The sequence below is a fragment of the Penicillium diatomitis genome (assembly GCF_028827545.1).
Source record: "Penicillium diatomitis strain IBT 30728 chromosome Unknown utg000003l_segment0_segment0, whole genome shotgun sequence".
NCBI lineage: Eukaryota > Fungi > Ascomycota > Eurotiomycetes > Eurotiales > Aspergillaceae > Penicillium > Penicillium diatomitis.
The window spans coordinates 2783739-2803056 of NW_026623175.1; the positions used below are offsets into that span (position 1 = coordinate 2783739).

The 19318-nt window shown below is 51.2% G+C and overlaps 8 protein-coding genes across 8 annotated transcripts; 4 read left to right on the top strand and 4 right to left on the bottom strand.

Moving 5' to 3' along the window:
• Positions 1–40: 40 nt before the first annotated feature.
• Positions 41–2369, bottom strand: hscA (putative Hsp70 chaperone (HscA); the record flags this gene model as incomplete). Its single annotated transcript, XM_056932728.1, has 7 exons — positions 41–309; positions 383–863; positions 925–1632; positions 1724–1889; positions 2019–2145; positions 2212–2262; positions 2324–2369. 7 exons carry the CDS (start codon positions 2367–2369, stop codon positions 41–43), a joined length of 1848 nt encoding a protein of 615 aa, XP_056792687.1.
• A 1317-nt stretch (positions 2370–3686) lies between these two features.
• On the bottom strand, positions 3687–5765 carry N7539_003126 (uncharacterized protein; the record flags this gene model as incomplete). The annotated part of the gene is made up of 5 exons (XM_056932729.1): positions 3687–4090; positions 4171–4699; positions 4909–5170; positions 5246–5448; positions 5688–5765. The coding sequence occupies 5 exons, from the start codon at positions 5763–5765 to the stop codon at positions 3687–3689; spliced, it is 1476 nt and encodes a 491-aa protein (XP_056792688.1).
• Positions 5766–7145: 1380 nt separating this feature from the next.
• On the top strand, positions 7146–7636 carry N7539_003127 (cyclin-dependent protein kinase regulatory subunit CKS1; the record flags this gene model as incomplete). The annotated part of the gene is made up of 2 exons (XM_056932730.1): positions 7146–7481; positions 7574–7636. The coding sequence occupies 2 exons, from the start codon at positions 7146–7148 to the stop codon at positions 7634–7636; spliced, it is 399 nt and encodes a 132-aa protein (XP_056792689.1).
• A 473-nt stretch (positions 7637–8109) lies between these two features.
• Positions 8110–9019, bottom strand: N7539_003128 (DsbA family protein; the record flags this gene model as incomplete). The annotated part of the gene is made up of 5 exons (XM_056932731.1): positions 8110–8187; positions 8277–8324; positions 8389–8787; positions 8863–8882; positions 8941–9019. 5 exons carry the CDS (start codon positions 9017–9019, stop codon positions 8110–8112), a joined length of 624 nt encoding a protein of 207 aa, XP_056792690.1.
• Positions 9020–11517: 2498 nt separating this feature from the next.
• Positions 11518–12950, top strand: N7539_003129 (uncharacterized protein; the record flags this gene model as incomplete). The annotated part of the gene is made up of 4 exons (XM_056932732.1): positions 11518–11642; positions 11730–12049; positions 12119–12254; positions 12326–12950. 4 exons carry the CDS (start codon positions 11518–11520, stop codon positions 12948–12950), a joined length of 1206 nt encoding a protein of 401 aa, XP_056792691.1.
• Positions 12951–13585: 635 nt separating this feature from the next.
• Positions 13586–15054, top strand: N7539_003130 (DUF3844 domain-containing protein; the record flags this gene model as incomplete). The annotated part of the gene is made up of 4 exons (XM_056932733.1): positions 13586–13922; positions 14022–14179; positions 14242–14382; positions 14464–15054. The coding sequence occupies 4 exons, from the start codon at positions 13586–13588 to the stop codon at positions 15052–15054; spliced, it is 1227 nt and encodes a 408-aa protein (XP_056792692.1).
• Positions 15055–15857: 803 nt separating this feature from the next.
• On the bottom strand, positions 15858–17231 carry N7539_003131 (E3 ubiquitin-protein ligase RNF103; the record flags this gene model as incomplete). The annotated part of the gene is made up of 2 exons (XM_056932734.1): positions 15858–17025; positions 17092–17231. 2 exons carry the CDS (start codon positions 17229–17231, stop codon positions 15858–15860), a joined length of 1308 nt encoding a protein of 435 aa, XP_056792693.1.
• Positions 17232–18422: 1191 nt separating this feature from the next.
• On the top strand, positions 18423–19255 carry cyp3 (putative peptidyl-prolyl cis-trans isomerase; the record flags this gene model as incomplete). Its single annotated transcript, XM_056932735.1, has 4 exons — positions 18423–18486; positions 18559–18704; positions 18810–18947; positions 19064–19255. The coding sequence occupies 4 exons, from the start codon at positions 18423–18425 to the stop codon at positions 19253–19255; spliced, it is 540 nt and encodes a 179-aa protein (XP_056792694.1).
• Between the last annotated feature and the right edge of the window lie 63 nt (positions 19256–19318).

The following is a 19318-nucleotide window of genomic DNA, read 5'->3' on the forward strand; positions in this document are numbered from 1 at the left end:
GAGAGCAGGTATTGGGTCATCCCATTTTCATGTCTCGCATTTAGCGGGTGGCCATGGCCTTGGTGATCAGGCGCTTGAGGGCAAGCTCCTTCTTCTTCAGGTCCTCGGGAGAGGAGTCCTCGATCTCGAGCTGGGCCATGGCGTCGCTGAGAGCAGACTCGATCTTCTCCTTGTTGCCACGCTTGAGCTTCATGGACATGGAGGGGTCGGAGACGATCTCCTCAACACGGGAGATGTAAGACTCGAGCTGCTGGCGAGACTCGAACTTCTTGGTGAACTCCTCGTCGCTGGACTTGAACTTGGCGGCATCTATGGAAAGGGGTCAGTAGATGTTCATGGATGAATTGGAGGGTGTGAAAAAAGGGGGAAAAGGTGAGCTTACCCTCAACCATCTGCTCGATCTCAGTGCTGGAGAGCTTGCCGACAGCGTTGGAGATGGTGATGTTGGCAGAGCGGCCGGAGGACTTCTCAGTGGCGGTGACCTTCAGGATACCGTTGACGTCGACCTCGAAGACACACTCAAGGGCGGCCTCACCGGCGCGCATGGGAGGAATGGGAGCAAGAGTGAACTCGCCGAGGGAGGTGTTGTCGGCACAGTTGGTACGCTCACCCTGGTAGACGGGGAACTGGACGGTGCTCTGGTTGTCAACAACGGTGGTGAAGGTACGCTTCTTGATGGTGGGGACGGTCTGGCCACGGTTGACAACGGGGGCGAAGATGTTACCCTCCATGGCAACACCAAGGGAGAGGGGAACGACATCGAGCAGGAGCAGGTCCTGGGTCTCGGCGGAGGTAGCCTTGCCGGAGAGGATACCGGCCTGGACGGCAGCACCGTAGGCGACAGCCTCATCGGGGTTGATGCTCTATAGATCACAAAGTCAGCCATTTATCTAGGTCTTTCTCTGAGTACGGGTGTTTTCTTACCTTCTCGAGCTTCTTGCCATCGAAGAAGTCGCTGAGGAGCTTCTGGATGCGGGGAATACGGGTGGAACCACCAACGAGAACGATCTCGTCAACCTTGGCCTTCTCCATGGCAGCATCCTTGAGGACCTGCTGGACGGGCTCCAGGGTGCCAGAGAAGGCCTTGGCGTTCAGGTCCTCGAAACGGGCGCGGGTGATAGAGGAGTTGAAGTCCTCACCATCGAAGAGAGAGTCGATCTCAACGGTGGTCTGGGTGGCGTTGGAAAGAGTACGCTTAGCACGCTCACAAGCAGTGCGGAGACGACGGAGGGCACGGGCATCGCCAGACAGGTCCTTGCCGGTCTTCTTGTTGAACTCCTTCTTGAAGTGATCCAAGAGGTTGGTATCGAAATCCTGACCACCAAGGTGAGTGTCACCGGCGGTGGCCTTGACAGTGAAGACACCACCCTGGATGTTAAGCAGGGAAACATCGAAAGTACCACCACCGAGATCGTAGATAAGAACGTTGCGCTCCTTGTCGGACTTGCCGGAGCCGAGACCGTAGGCGATAGCAGCGGCAGTGGGCTCGTTGATGATACGGAGAACGTTAAGGCCAGCGATGGCACCGGCATCCTTGGTAGCCTGACGCTGGTTGTCGTTGAAGTAGGCGGGGACAGTGATGACAGCCTTCTCGACCTTCTTGCCAAGCTTGGTCTCAGCAACCTCCTTCATCTGTTGTGGCAATTGAGATTAGTACGTGGTTCATGTGAGACTCTCCAATCTGACAGGGAGACGAATACGATATGTTCGCGCGATAACTGACCTTCATGAGGACCATGGAGGAGATCTCCTGGGGAGTGAAAGTCTTGGTCTCGCCAAGGTACTCGACCTCGACAGCGGGGGCGGTACCCTGAGCAACGACCTTGAAGGGCCAGGACTCGACATCCTTCTTGACGATGGGGTCATCGAAGGGACGACCGATCAGACGCCTGTACTTTGGTTAGTTGATGGTTCAACGAATCAATTGATCTTTATCATCGTCTAGCGGTGCAGACTTTGCGGTCGACATGAATTGACTTTTTGACGACAATCTGGGTGACACTCTGGGTGGCACTCACTTGATATCGAAGATGGTGTTCTTGGGGTTCATAGCAGCCTGGTTCTTGGCGGCCTCGCCGATCAGACGCTCCTTGTCGGTGAAGGAGACGAAAGAGGGGGTGGTGTAGCTACCCTGGTCGTTGGCGACTGTTTACAGCTGGTTAGTTTTGTCGTGGTCGAGAATTCTGCGTGGGGCGAGGAGAAAAAACGCACTGATCTCAACGTTGGTACCCTCATAGTTGGCAACGCAAGAGTAGGTGGTACCTGAAAAAGGGTCCAGTTAGCAAAGAATTCGCATTTTTCATCCCATTGGCATTCAACATACCCAAATCGATACCAATGGCACCGTCGTAAACCTCGAGATCCGCCATTGTGATGTGTGGTGGGTGAAAAATGGGAGAGTGGGAAAGGGTTTGAAGGAGGGGTTGAGCCGGGGAGGGAATTTTTTTTTATAAACGGAATGCCAGTGTGCCACCCTTCGCTGGGCAGAAAAATTTGCGGCAGCGGTGAGTCACGTGTCTTTGTTGGGGGTGGTTGTTGGCCTCCGGGGATTCGCAACTTCGTTTAGTTTTTGGGCCAAATTGTTTATTTTTCGGGAGTATAATTTCTGGTTTTTTTTTTTTTTTGCCATTTTCCGATTAGGGTTCATCGCTTCGTGTCAGCACTACTGCTCTCGAAGATCCGATCCTTGCCCGTCATTTCTTCAATCTCTTTATTCTGATTGTTTTCGTCGTGTCGTGTCTGTCTGCGCTCTGCAATGGTCCAATCCCTTCTTGCTGTCCGTCGAAAATCCACTTATCATATCTCTCGATCATGATTCACATCGCAGGACGGTGGCCAGAAAATCTTTGGTCGCCTCGACCTTGTTGTAGCCCCCGATTGGCTTATGCTGGGGCAAACAGCCAGACACCCATTCTGAAGTGGACTCGACATCGATTGGCCTACGAGGTGAATAGTCACATGATCTTACAAGACTTCTGCACCGGAGCTACAATCACGTGGCTGTCCTGCACATCTTCGGGTGCCCAGCGAAGCTAATCTACCGCAGTCGAATTGTACCCAAAATATGATTAGGATCAAAAGACCGTTGACACTTGATAAATATGGCATTATCGTGCTGGTAAATAAGAGGAGCCACCGATGCTCTTATAGTCTTTATTATTATATCAACTGAGGCCACTTGACCACCCTCAGATGAATGAGGCGCGTATCAAGCCTAGAAGTATCAGGTTATGTTGGCTATCTTATCGTTTTAGACATGTTCAAGTGTCAATCATCAGTGAATTAATAACCACCATCTCCAAACGCAGCGCGTAAGGCACACCATAGCCCTAAAGTATCAGCAGTGTTGTTGCTGTAAACAGAATACCAGCCAAGCATAAAGCGTCTTTGCTTGCAATTTCAGCCTACGCACGCAGGGGACATGAATGAAAGAGACTAATGAGCATGATCCTACCGCTGAGAAGATCCATTCTACGGAACAGATCAAAGCGACCAAGGGTAGGGGAATAGAGAAGTCAGTGCAGACGACAGAAGGTGATGTTTGACACGGCTTCCTCGTCTATAATCAGAGCCAGAGTTGTTGACTCAACAAATACTTTCATTGTATTCCTACAGTAAGGGGTCTGTCACCCTAAAAGTTTAACAGATCGTAACAGAAATCCTCACATCCCTAAAAGTACAGCGGATCACTGTAGAAGCTGGAAAAAGATGGTAACACGCTCGTAATCAATGTCGGATCCCGAAGGGCCAATTCTGGCGACACCCCGCTCGGGACCGGCAATGGCTTCCAGGTGAACAGTTGTGAGTCCAGGGGGCAGAGGCAGATCGAAGGTCATTCCAGTAGGGTCATTTGCAGATTGATGAAGGCGTTGCATACCGACGCGAGCGACCAATTTGACGTGTCTTTGCTCGGACGATTGCATCACCGTTGGCTTGATCGTCACCAAGTTGTGTGTTGCTGGCAAGGTGATGGTCATGCTGTGTTGAGTGAGGGTATTGGATGCGGGAAAGTGCACATTGAAGCTGTGGTTCAGATTTAGAGATTCATGGGTGAACACATGTACATTTCGGATCAGAGCTGAACGAGCGTCTGTGGGGAAACATTAGCGTGACTTGGGAACTTGATGACTTGACTCGGAATATCAAGCGTCAGAAGGATGATCTTCTCACCTTCACCTGGTCGTCTGACGATCGATTCAAGCGCATTGAACGGAGCCGGCGGCGGCGCAGAAGCTGGGCCCGGGGCTGTGATCAGGGTTAATAAATTATAATCGCTTTTCAAGTTGAAGATTTCTAAGTCATCGGAGGTCGTCTTACTCTCATGAGTCTCCGAAGGGGCATTGTCCCCGCCGTGCGGCGCATCCGCGGTCTCGCTGGGCTGCGGTGCTTGTCCCGCAACCTCCGAATTTACCCTATTGAATGCAGCTTTGGGCATGGCGGATGTTTCAGAAGGCTGATCGGCTGGAGAAGGCGTGATGGTTGCGTTGGACTTCGAAGGACTGGCAACGTTTCGTCGTAAAGATCGATGTCGTGGCGAAGTGCGATGTGCATCGGTTTCTTGGCTTGTGGAATGGGTCCTGGCAGTATCTGCCCGTTGTTTGTTGGAAGTGTCGCCGACATAAGCGCCGGTGGGGGTGTCTTCTTCCTTTGCAGGGGTCTCGGAGGTCTGTCCAGTCACCTTCATCGTCAATCCAAGGAACTCTGGCCTCCGCATTGTTCGCGCTCATCCTGAACTTGGTACAAGGCGGCTTGAAGGGTTGGCAGTCTACCTGTTTTGAATCCGGTACGTGTTTCTTGGCTTCTGCGACCCTCTTCTTGAAATGCTCCTATTTTCTCTTGTCAACAAAGGCTCCTGCTACCGGCCAAAGGACAGTCGATGGCGAAAGAGGTTGATCATTTGTACCATACCTCAAGAATTCCTGCGAGATTGGAAATGTCGCTGCCATCCTCATTATATTCCCTCGCATTGCGCCAGATGTACGCCACTTCGTCCTCGAACAATTTCCAGGTTGGGAACGCGGTCGTCCGTGAAGGGTTCTTGCGACTGTCGGTACCGCGCACTTGCTTCTGGATCGTTCGCAATGAGGTCGGGTGATGGATGACTTCATAGTAATCCCGATAGAGATTGCGATCGGGTTTCCCTATGAAGGGGTATGCAACGTCCTCCCCACTGCGCACAAGTGGTCAAAATCGGGTTGTTACAGCAGCGTGGTGCTATGTATGGGCCTGCTGGGGCTCAACTTACTCGTCATCCTTCAGTCGCAACAATTCGGCCATAATCTTGTCTTGCGCCGTTTGTATACTGTCACCTTCAAAGTCCTCCTCGGGTTCCTGGTCTTCTGCGGGGGCTGCGGAGCCTCCTTCTTCATCTTCGGCTTGCTCCACGGCCTCTGCAGAGGCTTCGGGGGACGGTGTCTGATCGGCTTCGGGACTGACGGGACTCGCTTCCTATGGTGTGTACATTGGATGATTAGCGGCGTGTATCGCAACGGCCATGCTTATCGCACTGCGGTGGTGAATGCGATCATGTCGCAAACGCGTGAACATCTTGGTCGCTTGCCCCAGATCATTACGCGACCATATCCGAGCATGGCCAGTAATAATGTACCAAGAATGGATGGCCACCTGAACGGACTTCTCTTGCGGGCAACGGAAACGGCGCAAAGCCAAAGAGCGCGGCGACTTACAGACACCTTCCGTCGCTTCTGGCCGCGGAGTCTCATGTCCGGGGAAGCTGCTGCTGCCCCACGGCGTTTTGTGCTCATTAAGGTGATTTGAAGCGAAGAATCTGAACGATCAATGATTCCAAGCTGTCTCGCCAAGGCTGGTTCTCGAGTGCAAATGAACCAAGTAATCACTCCAAGCGCTCATACCTCGATGTGTACAGACTACAGACAACGCGCTGCGATCATCCGAGTGGAGTCCGACTGCCGCCTTAGGTAAGTGGAATTCATGCGGGCGGGACGGGAGCTCAGACGTGTTTATTGTGTTGACTGTTGAATCCGACCGCCTTCCGTCTAGAGAGACTGGGAGAAGCCGAGCTACGGCAAGGTAACTTTGGGTAACAAACAGCCATCTATTACTACTGCTGGATTTGTGAATCGGGAATCCTAATGACTCTGTATGTAGATCTGTACCACTACCGAGCGGGCCATGCCTCCGAATTGGCCAGCCAAATGTCCATACTCCCGGGCCAAAGTCTGCGAATTGAGTCCGAAGACCTCAACCACGTGAGATTCCTATACGCATTTGCGCATTAGATTGGTTTGAAATCTACCTCTTGTTATCGGAGTGTCACATATAAAACACGAGTCTTCAAGTCTTCGTGGAAACAGTATGGCCATATGAGTACGTTCCAAAATGGCATACACATCATGGGTATACGTTTTTGGACTCCCCTACCCTAACAACGTCTTGGATCACCTCCTTCGACACCATTGCTGCACGAGTCCCTCAAATTATGCCAATGCGACTTTCTCAGGCCAGGTGGTTCCATTGGTGAAGCTCGAAATCTCAAGTCTTGGTCCCCAAGTATGGGAATCGTGCACACCCATACCTATTACCATAGGGTTTACATTGTGTACAAATGGCTTACTCAATTTTGGGCCAATCTGTTCTTGAATTGGAACGAACATTGTCGCTCGAGGAATAGCGCCGACATGGAAAAGAATTGGAACAAGGTATGAAACGAGTTCCAAGGTTTGACCATTCGAAGAGCTGTGTCTCGTTGAGATGTCGGGTCATCCTGAATTCAAATGACGAGGATCATCTCCAATCTCCACTATCTGATAGACACCTTGTCTCTCAGGCTTAGAGCCTCCTTCGACCCCTCCTCCATTTTCCGCGTCCCGCAAACCAGCGCCGATTCTCTGGCAGAACAACGTTCTCAATCCATTCAAAACAATCGTTCGTTTTCTCTCTAATTGCGCCCTTTTTCCTCTTGCATTCCACGTCTCTCCGCGTTCGAGCTCTGATCGTTGTCACCGGTCGCGGCTTGCAACAATCGCTGTCAGCAGACTTCCAGTCCCTGCTTCTGGTTGCCAGTTCGCAAAATCTTGACACTGACCGTTTCACGCAGACTCCAACACTAGCACTTCAACCACGCCACGTCCGCGTCCTTCTCCAGCTTCAAATCACCACACAACATGGAGATCGATATGAGCAGAAGAAATAAGAAGCCTCGTCTCCTCCTGGAGTCTGAGCGCGAGCGTCTTGACGAATTTATTGACTCGATTCACTACTCCGCACGGTACGTAGGAAATCACGCACGCGACCTGAGCGTTCGATCCTCTCTCATTTGCCTTTCATCTGCTGATGCGATCGCGAATCTCGATAGATACTCCGATGACAAGTTCGAATACCGTCACGTGCAACTGCCGAAGAACATGCTCAAGAAGATTCCCGCGGACTACTTTGACAGCGCCAAGGGAACGTTGAAGTTACTCTGGGAAGAAGAGTGGCGAGCGCTCGGAATCACACAGGTGCGTCATTGGGTTTCGCACTTTCCTCTCCCAAAGGCATCTCAGCGGTAGTCTGCATGCGAAGATACTGACTGGAATACACATGGAACTAGAGCCTGGGATGGGAGCACTATGAGGTCCATGAGCCCGAGCCTCATATCCTACTGTTCAAGTGAGTGAGACATTCCTCTCGTACTGGAGACTCCCTCACTCCTTCTACCAAGTTCGAGGACTGACCCTTTGCTGTAGACGCCCTCTGTAAGGACGCATGTGTCCTTCTCAGGGTGAACTCGCATTTCCGTCAAAAGATCGGCGATCGCTGCACTTGGTTTTTCTTTCTATGATTATCTGTGTTTTCGTTTTATCCTCGTCACTCAGCGAAACATAACCGTGGTTGGTCATTTTTACTATCCAATTTTTTCTTCATTATCTTCTTCTTTGTCACGCATGGACATTGCCCTGTCGTGGACGTCCAAAAATTCAATAGGGTCCACCGCAGCTTCGGAAAAGGAGTCGGAATGAGAGATGCACCTTGCTTTCTTTGTCTTTGTTGGGGGGAAAGGTTCCTCAGACAGGTAACGCTCCTCGGGACAGACTACAGCTGCGGCCGGAGGTGAAGTTCTCGTGCGCTGGGTGGTAATCTGGGCTGTCAAACAATATTCTTCTCGAACCACTCCTGCCACTGCGCCTCAGTGAAACTGCTGCTGATGCCGCGTTCCTCCACACCCTGTGATTTCGAGTTACTACGGCCTTCGAACGTGATTCACGTACTCGCTTTGGGAGTGGAGATGGGGTTGATCTATGAGCGTCACATACATTGAAGAAGACGGTTGGCGTCACGTGGACTCCGATCACTCGGTTTGTCTGGTTCCCAGAATCAGAGTCTGTTGTTCAAGTCGTACTCGGACATCTTCTCAATCTCACTCACCTTGGTCATCCACTTGATGTCATCAGTCACTTGGTTTCCAGCATTTAACGACTCGGCGTTGACGGCAGTCTCGGGGATCACCAGCATGTCCAGGATTTTCTTCTCATCCACGCCGACGGACCCAGCAATCCTGGCCAAGCGCTCATACGTCTTGTTTCGAGTCTCGTTTACAACGTTGACATCGAAGAAATCCTTCTGCTGTTTGAACAGGGCGGCACTGAACTCCCAGAACTTCTCCGGTGCTGCTCGGAGTACGGCGGCTCCTGCCTCGTGGGTGAGCGTAGATGATGGGTGCCATGGCTGGATTTGGAGCCGGAAAATGACTTGGAGTCGGGAACTGTAGTTCTTAGCCACGGGGTTGCCATCGGCATAGAAAGTCTTGAACATCTTGGCGGAGAACTGCGCCGAATAGAACAGCTATGTCTTAGAAAATAAAGCTCGTCATGTAATATCAATGGGGTTGATCAACGTTACCGGGCAGACATAGTCCAGATCTGATAGTTTTTGAGCCGTCAGTTGTCATTGCCTTTGATTGTCTACACATCAACGTACAGATTTCCAGGGTATGCTGGGCCTCAGACGGAATGGCTCGGAAGAGCTTCAGACCGGCGTACTTAGGCGGGACCGACATGCTGATTGAGGGGGAAGGTTCGGTTGATGGATGAAATAGCAGACTGCTTTGAAGAGGTAGACAAGTCGTAGCTAGTACTGCAGTCTAGAGGTATGACCTGATCGGAAAGAGATGTGGACAAGAGCAGGAAAGAGAAGGTCATTCCAAAGTGAACAATTGCGTCAGTGTTGTCAATGGCGACTAACTGAATGCAGAAAGCACCTGGCGGGTTGGTTCAACACCCCCCCACCATCCGATCAATCAAGTTCTGTACGCTGGGCTCGAGCGCAGATACGTAGACTTGATCAAGCTGGGGCTAGACTGCTTCAATTACTCCTAAGTCTTGATATCAAATGTTGTCCACTTTTCATGACTTGCATTCATCAGCCTTGACTGCTGGAAATCTTAGACTGGCTGAATTATCGGGGCAGTGTCGAGGACGCAATAAGCACTTTTAGCTGACTTTTCCCGACCAATACTTTAAAGTTAACAACATGCCGTTTTCGTTCACACTATGGCTGGAACAAATATCCGAGTAACACACTATGTGAGTGGCAAGTGGGCATTGAACCCCCTCTGAACTTCTGAAGTATATCGGAGATGTTCCAGACCTGGTATCGGACGAGCAACCGGAGATGTACGAATCCAGGTGGTTGCGAGAAGGAGAGCGACAATAAATATATCACCGATGGGATCATTGAAGGCTTCTAGATCCGTCCTTCCCCAAGAGATAGGTGCTTGATAGATACATGCGCTCGGTCAACTTCTATGAGTATTCAATTACACATCGTGGCGTGTAATAGTATGCTTTTGGACGGGGAGTACATACGATATGATCATCAGAGGAGGGTGGCAAGTAGGCCAGCAGTGAGCTTACTATATAATATGTATACCTATTCCCTTGGTCCTTATTCAATAGGTACAAAACATACCTATGGAATGGGGTTAATCTTAGTGCCATGTTGTTAGGCTCAGCCTAGTAGATGGTCTGGATCAGAGTGGGGGTTCCAAGAACCAAGATGGCTCCTGAGTCCTAGTATTGATAGAGACTAATCGCTGAGGAGTTCTGAGGGATGCTGTGTTCTCAGGTTCTGTGGTGGTTAAGTTCTGCGGTACGCTAGGCGCCTGCTACCACCTACACAGTATGCGTACGGCTTGACTATGCGCGTAGTGCGGTCTGAGTCGTAACAGTATCGGAGTAGGCGTACGGACTATATTTGCATTCGCTGATACGACTGATATATTTAACTTTGCAAGGACCTAGCTAGGGTCTAGAGGCGTCATCCCTACGGCTCCAATGGCTGATTTAACCATATCTGGCTTAAGCACCTCCTTACGCGTCGTAGGGTAGACTGGCTATGCGCCGTAAGTAGTAGATTCGCTACATCGCGCAACTGATCAAGCCTAAGGGCAGCACCGCGAGAGCTAAGAGAGAGAGAGCTAAGAGAGAGAGAGCTAAGAGAGAGAGAGCTAAGAGAGAGAGAGCTAAGAGAGAGAGAGAGAGAGCTAAGAGAGAGAGAGAGCTAAGAGAGAGAGAGAGAGAGCCTATTTTAGAAGCGCACTCTCTTCATTTTCAGTTTATTTTCAGCGAATTTGCGCATAAACCAACGCGCGTAGGCCTACCCTTAAGGCGCTTGCCTAAGGTAGTATGCGACACTTGATAGCACCTTGCAGCTGCGCGAATTAATGTGATCTGGCCGACTGGCCCTCTTGGTAGGCCCTGGCTGCGATTAGAAGCCTACCCTCTTGTTCCACCAACTTTGAGCGACTTACCAGCCGATTTAAAGGCATGGTGGGTGGTTGAAGTTGGAAGGTTGAATGTCTTGGCGCGTTTTGACGCGACTGTATCGCCCGCTTGGGTGTATCGCTCACTCGGTTAATACGTTAGTCACAGAGTCCGGACGTTGGGTAGACGCCGAAACTACCCCGGAGACACAGGCGCTGGGGTCCACAACCACAGGTCGGGCGGGGACTCGGCAGTCGACACTCTCTTAGGATATAGTAGTAGTGGAGAAAATATTGTTCAAAAACTATTGTACGCAATAGAAGTGATTTGATTCGGGAGTCCTCTCCATAGAAGGTCCTTCCAGCTCTAGGCTGGCTTTCATACCCCAGAATCTATCTCCATAGTTTCCGGAGTGTGTAGTGAAAAGTTCCCGGTACCAAGTTCTATTATACAACACATTTCGTCCTCTAACCAAGAATAATCTCCATTCAGCCTGTGCGAAAACTACAAATGGCAGAAATACTCACCTTCATACAATCATTTAAGATTCACTCTGTTAGCCAGTTTTGCCGCGGAGGTCTAGGCCGGAACCGACAATCGCGCGCTTACTTGAGTTTTCGGTGACAAGCCCGCCCGGGAGACACCCATCATGTGATCTGTCTTTGCATTTGCCCGATGATTCAATGTCTGAGAGTTCTTTGCGCAGCCTGAGCCCGACCGTCTTCGTTCTTTCTTGAATCGCTGATCGCAACGGTAGCCAGCTTGTGCATTTACTTCTGGAGTTTCCTTCTCAATGCTCAGACTCCGACAGCTTTTTCGATCTCAGTCCCGGTCACCGCTCTCACATCTCGGTCCTCGCCAACCCCCTCACCAACCTGCGGCGATTCGGCATGTGAGGTTCCGGCGGCCTTGGTTCAGGTGAGTCCCACGTTCTATACCATGTGTCATGATAAGGCCATAGTGTGGGATTGTGAGCGCTGACTTTCTTGATTTCCATGCTGGTAGGTCATTTCTGGGCAAGGCGATCTTATACGGCACCGCATTTCATCTTTGGAGTTCTTTTGTACTCGTTCGCTTCGACGATGACGATACCCAGACAGATAAGGCAGCCTCGAAACAGAGACTTGATACGAGGACTCTCCAGACTGCTGCTGCGACGAGGAACGACGCCTTGGCCGATGAGGAATCTGGAGAGGACGACAGCGTCTTCATTCCGCTGACGTGGTCGTGGATGGAAGAAGGCGATTATTACCGCGCTTCAGACCCCGAGTGGCAAGAATTTGTCAAGATCTCCAAGGACAAAAAGAAATTACAGGAACTACGAGGTACGGCGTTGTCTTTTTTTCTCGGATAATCACTTGGTCATCAGTGGCCTGCGCTAACAACTTGAACAGAGGAACTTGCGGCGCTGGTGCTGAAGACTGCCAGTGACTTGATGGCCCCGGCTTTAGGGTCTCCTCTGACACTGACTGGGTACTGGCTGGTCCATACATTCCCGTCGCGCGCTCCTCCTCAATATGTGCGAGCCGGGTACGTGTATTGAAGCCACCCATCCCAAGACCGCTGCAAGACACTCTTGCTAACCAGGACGAACATGTTAGGATCGAACTTGATGATGAAGGTATCTCCTTGGTGACGAAACCCTTGGATCAAGATATCGGCGACCGGATACACAGCGCCATGAACCCGATACACGTTGCTCTTGCGATCAAGGATGCATATTATCTTGTGGTCCGACGAAAAATAGCCCGGCTACTCAGCTCCGAGTCGCAACCTGACAACGGCGATTTGAGGGGGAAATTCATTCTCTCGCACGGAGAGCCCAATACGATCAGCACCCGCGAACAATCATCAACGGACCCTTCCATGTCAGAACAACCTTCGCAGAATATTTTGCCCAACACAGAGCCTGAGCTGCATCCGTCGTCCATCATCTCGTCATTACAGCGCCTTCCACTTCCCGACCTCGGTCCCGGGTCTGACCTGCAACTGGCATCCATGGCATTCAGGCTCCGACTGGATGAATACAAGAGAGAACAGGGCTCGCGTACACCACGGAGAGGCACGTTCTTCATCTCAGGCCCCGTCGGAGTCAAGGGCCCTGACGGATATTGTCGATTTGAAGTCCGCGGTGAATACGATCCCGCGACTTCTGCTTGGCGGACGGTACAGATGGATTTAATGGATGCCAATCCGCGAAAGCAGAAGCCCGCCCGAAGCTTTTGAACCTTTGCGTCCCTTGAACTTTTATTTTCTTAATTGCATCATTGGGCATCTTTGGCTGGAAATGGGGTTCATTGTTCTTTCTCTCTCTTTTCTTGTAGATCTGTAAATATTCCATACATTTCCATCGTTCGAAACCCACCTTCTATGCCCTCGCCTCCTCACATGGGCTTTGCCGCCCTTTCTTGTAGGCCTAAAGGACTTCTTGTAAGACCAACAACGATCTCGTGAAATTGAGACACAAGCGCACATATCATGCTTCTATAATTACGCTCGAGCGCCCGGTCAACTGCAGTAGATTACAATACGAGTGAACTTCAGTCGCTCTAATGACACAATCCGCCGGCGGGGTGGGTTCATCTTGGCCGCAGCTCGCAGCTTATCTAATCCCGCCGACTGGACCTCCAGCTAACGCGGGAGATCCCCAGGTGTTTCGACGTCCTATCGTTCATTGAAGATATTCAAGCCCAGGTCGCCTTCAATACTTCGGGCCGATTTGACATTAGATCGTCGAGGTCTCGGTACTTACGAGAAGTCTCTCTCATCAGTAAGAGGGGATATTTGGCCGACACGCGGACGCCCCTTAACCTACAATACAACCACCCCGACACAGCTTCTCCCAAGCTCCATCGTCCAGAATGCATCTTGTTGCCAGACTCCTCGCCGTCGCGGCGACGGGCTCACTGGGAGCGCATGCCCTGGAGACGTCGATATTTACCTTTCCCGGTTCTACGAGGGCGGAGCACGGCTCCGCAGGGTTCAAGCAGCAGACTATGACGGAAGATGTGGCGCGGCTGGTATTGGAGCTTCGGACTGAGGCTTCGTTGCAGTTTGTGCTTGGGAAGGCTGACGCTGAGACTGTGGATCGTCTGAATGAATATTCAGGCGCACAAGAGTCTTTGTTTGGTGGAGATGGGTCGCAAGCTACACCGAGCAGGAATTTGGTTGTGTTCGAGGGTGTCAATGAAGCTCTTGGTACGTCGAACATAACGATGGTCGTGGTGATGTGGATGAGAAGACTTCTTCGGCCAATATTGGGCGAATGGCTCGCTAATTGATGGCTTGCATCTCTAGGTACGAGCCTCCGCAAAGCACAACCGCATAGCATCATCGTCCCGCATGCGTCCTCAGAGTTGGTGGAGGGCTCGATTGCGGATCGTTTAGACGCCGGAAAGATGAAGAAGCGTTGCGCGTATTATTCCGGCGATAAGGCCAAAAGTTCAGACTCCAAGGTATTTGGCAACTTTCATTTCAACATTCACTAGAGTCGCAGTATTCGCTGACTATGTTCTAGTCTGCCAAGGAGTGCCTGTCTCGGGATCCTGTGCTATCTCAATCCCAAGAGCTCACGCCCGAGTTCCTGAACCTACTCGCCTCGGTTGAAGTGTGGTCGAGCACTGACAACAAGATGAGTGCCTCAACAGTCGCTCTCAAGGTATCTATTTCCCTTGATTTGCCCAAGCAAACGAAAAACGGTACCAAGCAATAGTTATAAGCTGACACTCGAGAATCAAAGGGATCATCCGACAAGACCGTCGTCTCAAAATCGCTTCAATCGCTTCTCCAAAGCATGGAAAAGCTCGCTTCTTCAAAGCACCATGAAATCACGATCTTGACCATGTCCGCCTTCAATCCGTCCGCCGACTTTGAAAAACCTGCCAAACGTGATCACGATCCATCACAACAGTCACCATACGCCACCAGCGCCCAGAGCATCATTCAAAAGTCCGCCCAGACCCAGGCGCTCTCTTCTGTTCTTGCCCCGATCTGCCACGCCTCGAACTCATCCTGCGCCGACGCTACCAACAGCTGCTCCGGCCACGGCCAATGCTATCTCAAGTCTTCATCCGGGGACTCCAAGTGTTTCGCTTGCAAGTGCAAGCCTACCGTCCGCACGAGAAGTAACGGCTCCAAACAGACCGTCTATTGGGGTGGTCCAGCCTGTCAGAAAGAAGACATTAGCTCGCCTTTCTTCATGATTGCGGGTGTCACGATCTTGGCTATTGTCCTTGTCACCGGCGCCGTGGGTATGCTGTTCAGCATGGGCTCCGAGGAACTTCCCAGTGTGATTGGTGCTGGTATTACTGGGGCCAAGGCTCCTGCGTGAGTTCGGACTCCTCTCCTTGGACAGGTCATGAGGAGATATCACATTATATAACGTTCCCCAACTTGCATGCATTGTTGATGTTCTGATTTATTGCGTTCGTCTTGTGGTCGCCAAAGCCTCAGTTTGCCGTGTATGTACTATCAAAGTAAATGAAATACCTCTTGGGTCGCTTACCTGAATTGGTCTCTGTCCTTCTTGCAATTGCCTACTGTCCAAGGCGTGAGTGGTCCGTGTTCTCTGATCTTTCGAGAATGGAACGAGCGTCCAGATCAATCGTAGACTAGGCATTTTTTGCATCTGGAAGAGATAAAATCCTTACGAGTACCTAGCATGCGCATCTTCAAAGCCCAACGAGACGGAGCAGTGGGAAGTATTCGTGTAATTGAGTCTTGATAGATAGTAAACGTGGTTCGAGGCTTCCTGCCCTGCATTTCATCAATATTGACGAGAACACGACAAAGAACGGCAAGGAGCACGACTCCCTCCTTTTCCAGTATCAAATACCCATGCGAAACCCACGAACCAACCCGGAAGATACAAGGAAAACCGCGGAGGACGACCGACCAAATGTCCACTCCTTGCTATGCGCCAAAAATAAAAAAAGGATAAGGAGTCCATGGGAGAGAAAATAATTACACCAGAAAGAAGAGCCAATAATCACAAGAGAGATACGCCGAATGAACATTCCAGATGTTCTTGTTAAAAGAGGAGAAGAGTCCAGGGGAGGGGATATCACAGAAGCATCAAGGGAATGGAGAAATAGGGCAATTAAAGGTTTGAATATTGAAATCATGATCCAGGATTTAGACACCTGCTTCCAGCTGTCTGGGCGTGCGCTCCTGTTGCTGTCCCGCGGATGCATTAGGAGCAGAGACAGTTTGCTCCACAGGCGCCACAGTTGCTGAACTTGGGGCTGCAGGTTGAGTCGACCGATCTCGTAGGCGCGCCGGCAGGAAACTGCCCCAGGTGCGTCGAGCTGGTGATCTGGATGACTGTGTGGCATCAGCTGGCGAAGATGGTTCCACGATACCGCCGTCTGCCGGCTGTGTTTGCGGCCCGCGAAACGCCGACGGAAATAGACGACCGGAGAACGGCATCGATGATCGGAATAGACTTGTAGAATTCCCACGGCGTGCAGCTCGAGGAGGTCTGGCAAGAGCCTCGAGGCGTGTAGACATTGTGCGGCGCCCGGAAAGAGGGACAGCAAATCCATCAGGGTGCTGGGGGCGTGGCTTGGGGGTGTAATAATCAGCTTTGCAGAGTGGGCAGCAAGCTCGTCGACTGGTCAACCATGGGTCGACGCACGATGCGTGGAAGGCATGTCCACAGGTGAGACCACGAATGTCATCGTCGTCCTCAATAGTATCCAGACAAATGGCGCATGTATCCCCGGGATCAGGAAGCATTTCGGCAGGAACAGCTTTACGGATTTGGTCACCATCTTCCTCATCTTCCATCTCATGGGTCTCATTGATCATCGAATGTTGCCATTTCTCCTGAGAGGCACCCACGCCAGCGTTCGGCTCTGCAAGGGCAGACGTGGCCGTGTCCGTCAACATATCCACTGGACGAGCGCTTGCATCCGCCCCATCCTTTTGCACGATTATCACCGGCGCATCCGTCAACTGCGCATCTTCATTCAAGGCTCTGGAAGCGTCGGGAATAGAAGTCGGGACGGGTGCGGGCATAGTATCAATTTCCTCGTCCCTCAAGCTTTGTGGTCTGGTATTGGGAGCGGTAATGCCGCCTTCTGTTGGTAATCCTTCGTTGGCGCGAGAGGATCTCCAGACTTTGTATTTGACCAAAGGAAAGCGTTCGTTGACTTCGTCCATTGTCATCAGCTTCTTCTCGCGTCGCCGTCGGTGCGTGCGAGGCAAGTTTGCCAGATCGATGGGTTCCCCTGTTTCTTCATTCCGTAATTGGCGGTTGCGTTGATTGTAACGGAAGCAGTACTTGACGCCAACGATGATCCTATTTTCGAGAGAAGAAAAGATTAGAGAGCGACCGGTGGAACGAAGCAGTTAAAAGAAGACCTACCAAAGGTTGGTAAACACCACACCAAAACCCAGGGCGACGAAGAATAGCAGAGGCGAGCTTGTCGCACCCGAGCCCCCGGAATCGCCGGAGGCCGTAGTTGTAGCCGCGGGCGCACCTGTCGTTGTTGAATTGGACGCCATGTCGCAAAAAGACCGAGAAATGGCAGACGACAGGTTGGTGGACTTTTTGTGTCTAGCTACCTGGTCGCCGAGCAATTGCGGAGTTTGGCAATCGCCCTTGACGGGTTCACGGTGAGGGAGACTTAATAAGTCGAAAGTAGTCGAGGGTTCAGCCAAGGAGCATCCCTCGGCGAGGACGATGAGGATCGAATCCGACAAATAGTTCTCGCAAAGGACTCGCGAACCGACTATGTGTCAACTCCGTAAGACTCCCACCCAATTTCAGCGACGCAATCGAGCGCATGCAGCGGCGTGAAATCACAATGAATCAGGCAGGAGGGGCTGACTGATTATGGATCGACAACGGAGCCAAGGAGACCCACCAAGCTAGTAGAATCGATGATGGGTTCTTCGAGCCGGGGCGTTCTTTGCTGGAGATCGAACAAGTCCAGAAGTCCAGTTGCTAGCACCAAGTCATAGTATAAAGCGATGGAATGTGGAGATCCCGTGTATGGCATCAAGGAGTTGACTTGGGCCGAAGGGATGAGAAGGAGAAGATGAGAAGAGGAAGGCGAGAGCCAGCCGGCCGCATGCGTTCGAGAGGGGGCAGACTGAGTTTTGGGGGAAAGAGGAGACAGGACCGTATGCGGAAAGCGAACACCTGAGGCCAACAGCCGAAGTCGACCAAAGTCGCCACTGCAAGATCGGGGCTTGTCACATGCACACAGATTGACACCTGAATCATGAGGCGATGATAAGCTCTCGGGTGTGGAGTCAGTTTACCGGTCCTCAGGTGTAGGCCGCTTTGTAAATTGTCTAGTCGATTCACTGGTGTTTCATGTCAATAGGAAGTCTGTATGAGGTGTATGGGGATGCCTCGGAGCGTGAGTCTTGGTCTAAGCTGTACGCTCAGACACTGTAGTCTCGCTGGTTTCAAACCGATTAGAATTATGGTGCTGTAAAGTGCGAATATTACAATTTCTCATTTTCCATCATAAGTACCAATTGGTCTTATCCCGAAAACTTAGTGGGAACTGACCCACCGACGAACGAACATCCATCATGTGTTATTCGGTGCTAAACCTCCAGCTATCAATCAACTGTCGGGCCTTCATCTTTGTTTTACTCATTCTCCACCAAGTTCCTTCTTCTCGGCCTTGATATCCCGAGGGCAACGCAGTCCAGGAGCAATAGTAATATCCGACGACAGCCATGACGTCCATTCAGCCCATCGAGCCTACAAACCCAGTGGTCTTCTTCGACCTGGCGCTCGGCAGTAAGCACGAAGAGAACCGCAGATGTCCACTTCCCTGATATTGTGAATTAATGCTGATCGATTGTAAACCAGGCGAGCCCCTTGGTCGGGTCAAAATGGAGCTGTTTGCTCATGTCACTCCGAAGACTGCAGAGAATTTTCGTCAATTCTGCACCGGAGAGAGCAAAAACCCCAAGGGCCAGCCTCAGGGTTACAAGGGTAGCAAGTTCCATCGAGTGGTACGGACACTTTACATCAATTGAGCAGTCATAGAGTGAACCATGACCGCTCAATTGAGATGACTTTTGTCTCATGAGAAAAGCGATCTGACATCTTCTCTACAGATCAAGGACTTTATGATCCAGGGAGGAGACTTTGTGAATGGTGACGGCACAGGCAGCTGCACCATTTACGGCACGACAAAATTCGCCGATGAGAACTTTGCACTCTCACACGACCGTCCCGGACTTTTGAGTATGGCGGTGAGTTGAACTTATATCTGTCACATCTTTGGCGTCCGTCTCGACGTGGCCCGATGAAGCGACGACCTCCTGTGCGTGCAATGAGTGTGGCATTCATCGAGCTAACGTAAACTCAGAACTCTGGACCTAATACCAACGGCTGTCAATTCTTCATTACGACCGTGGCGACACCATTCTTGAACAACAAGCATGTCGTGTTCGGTCAGGTCATTGACGGGATGGACATCGTCAAGATGGTTGAACAAACTCGGACTACCCGAGACAAGCCGAACCAGGATGTGACCATTGTGCAGTGTGGAGAGATGTAGGAAAACTGTCTAGTGTCTAATGCTGCGTTCTGAGCTCAAAAATTAGGCTGGCGGAGAGGAGGA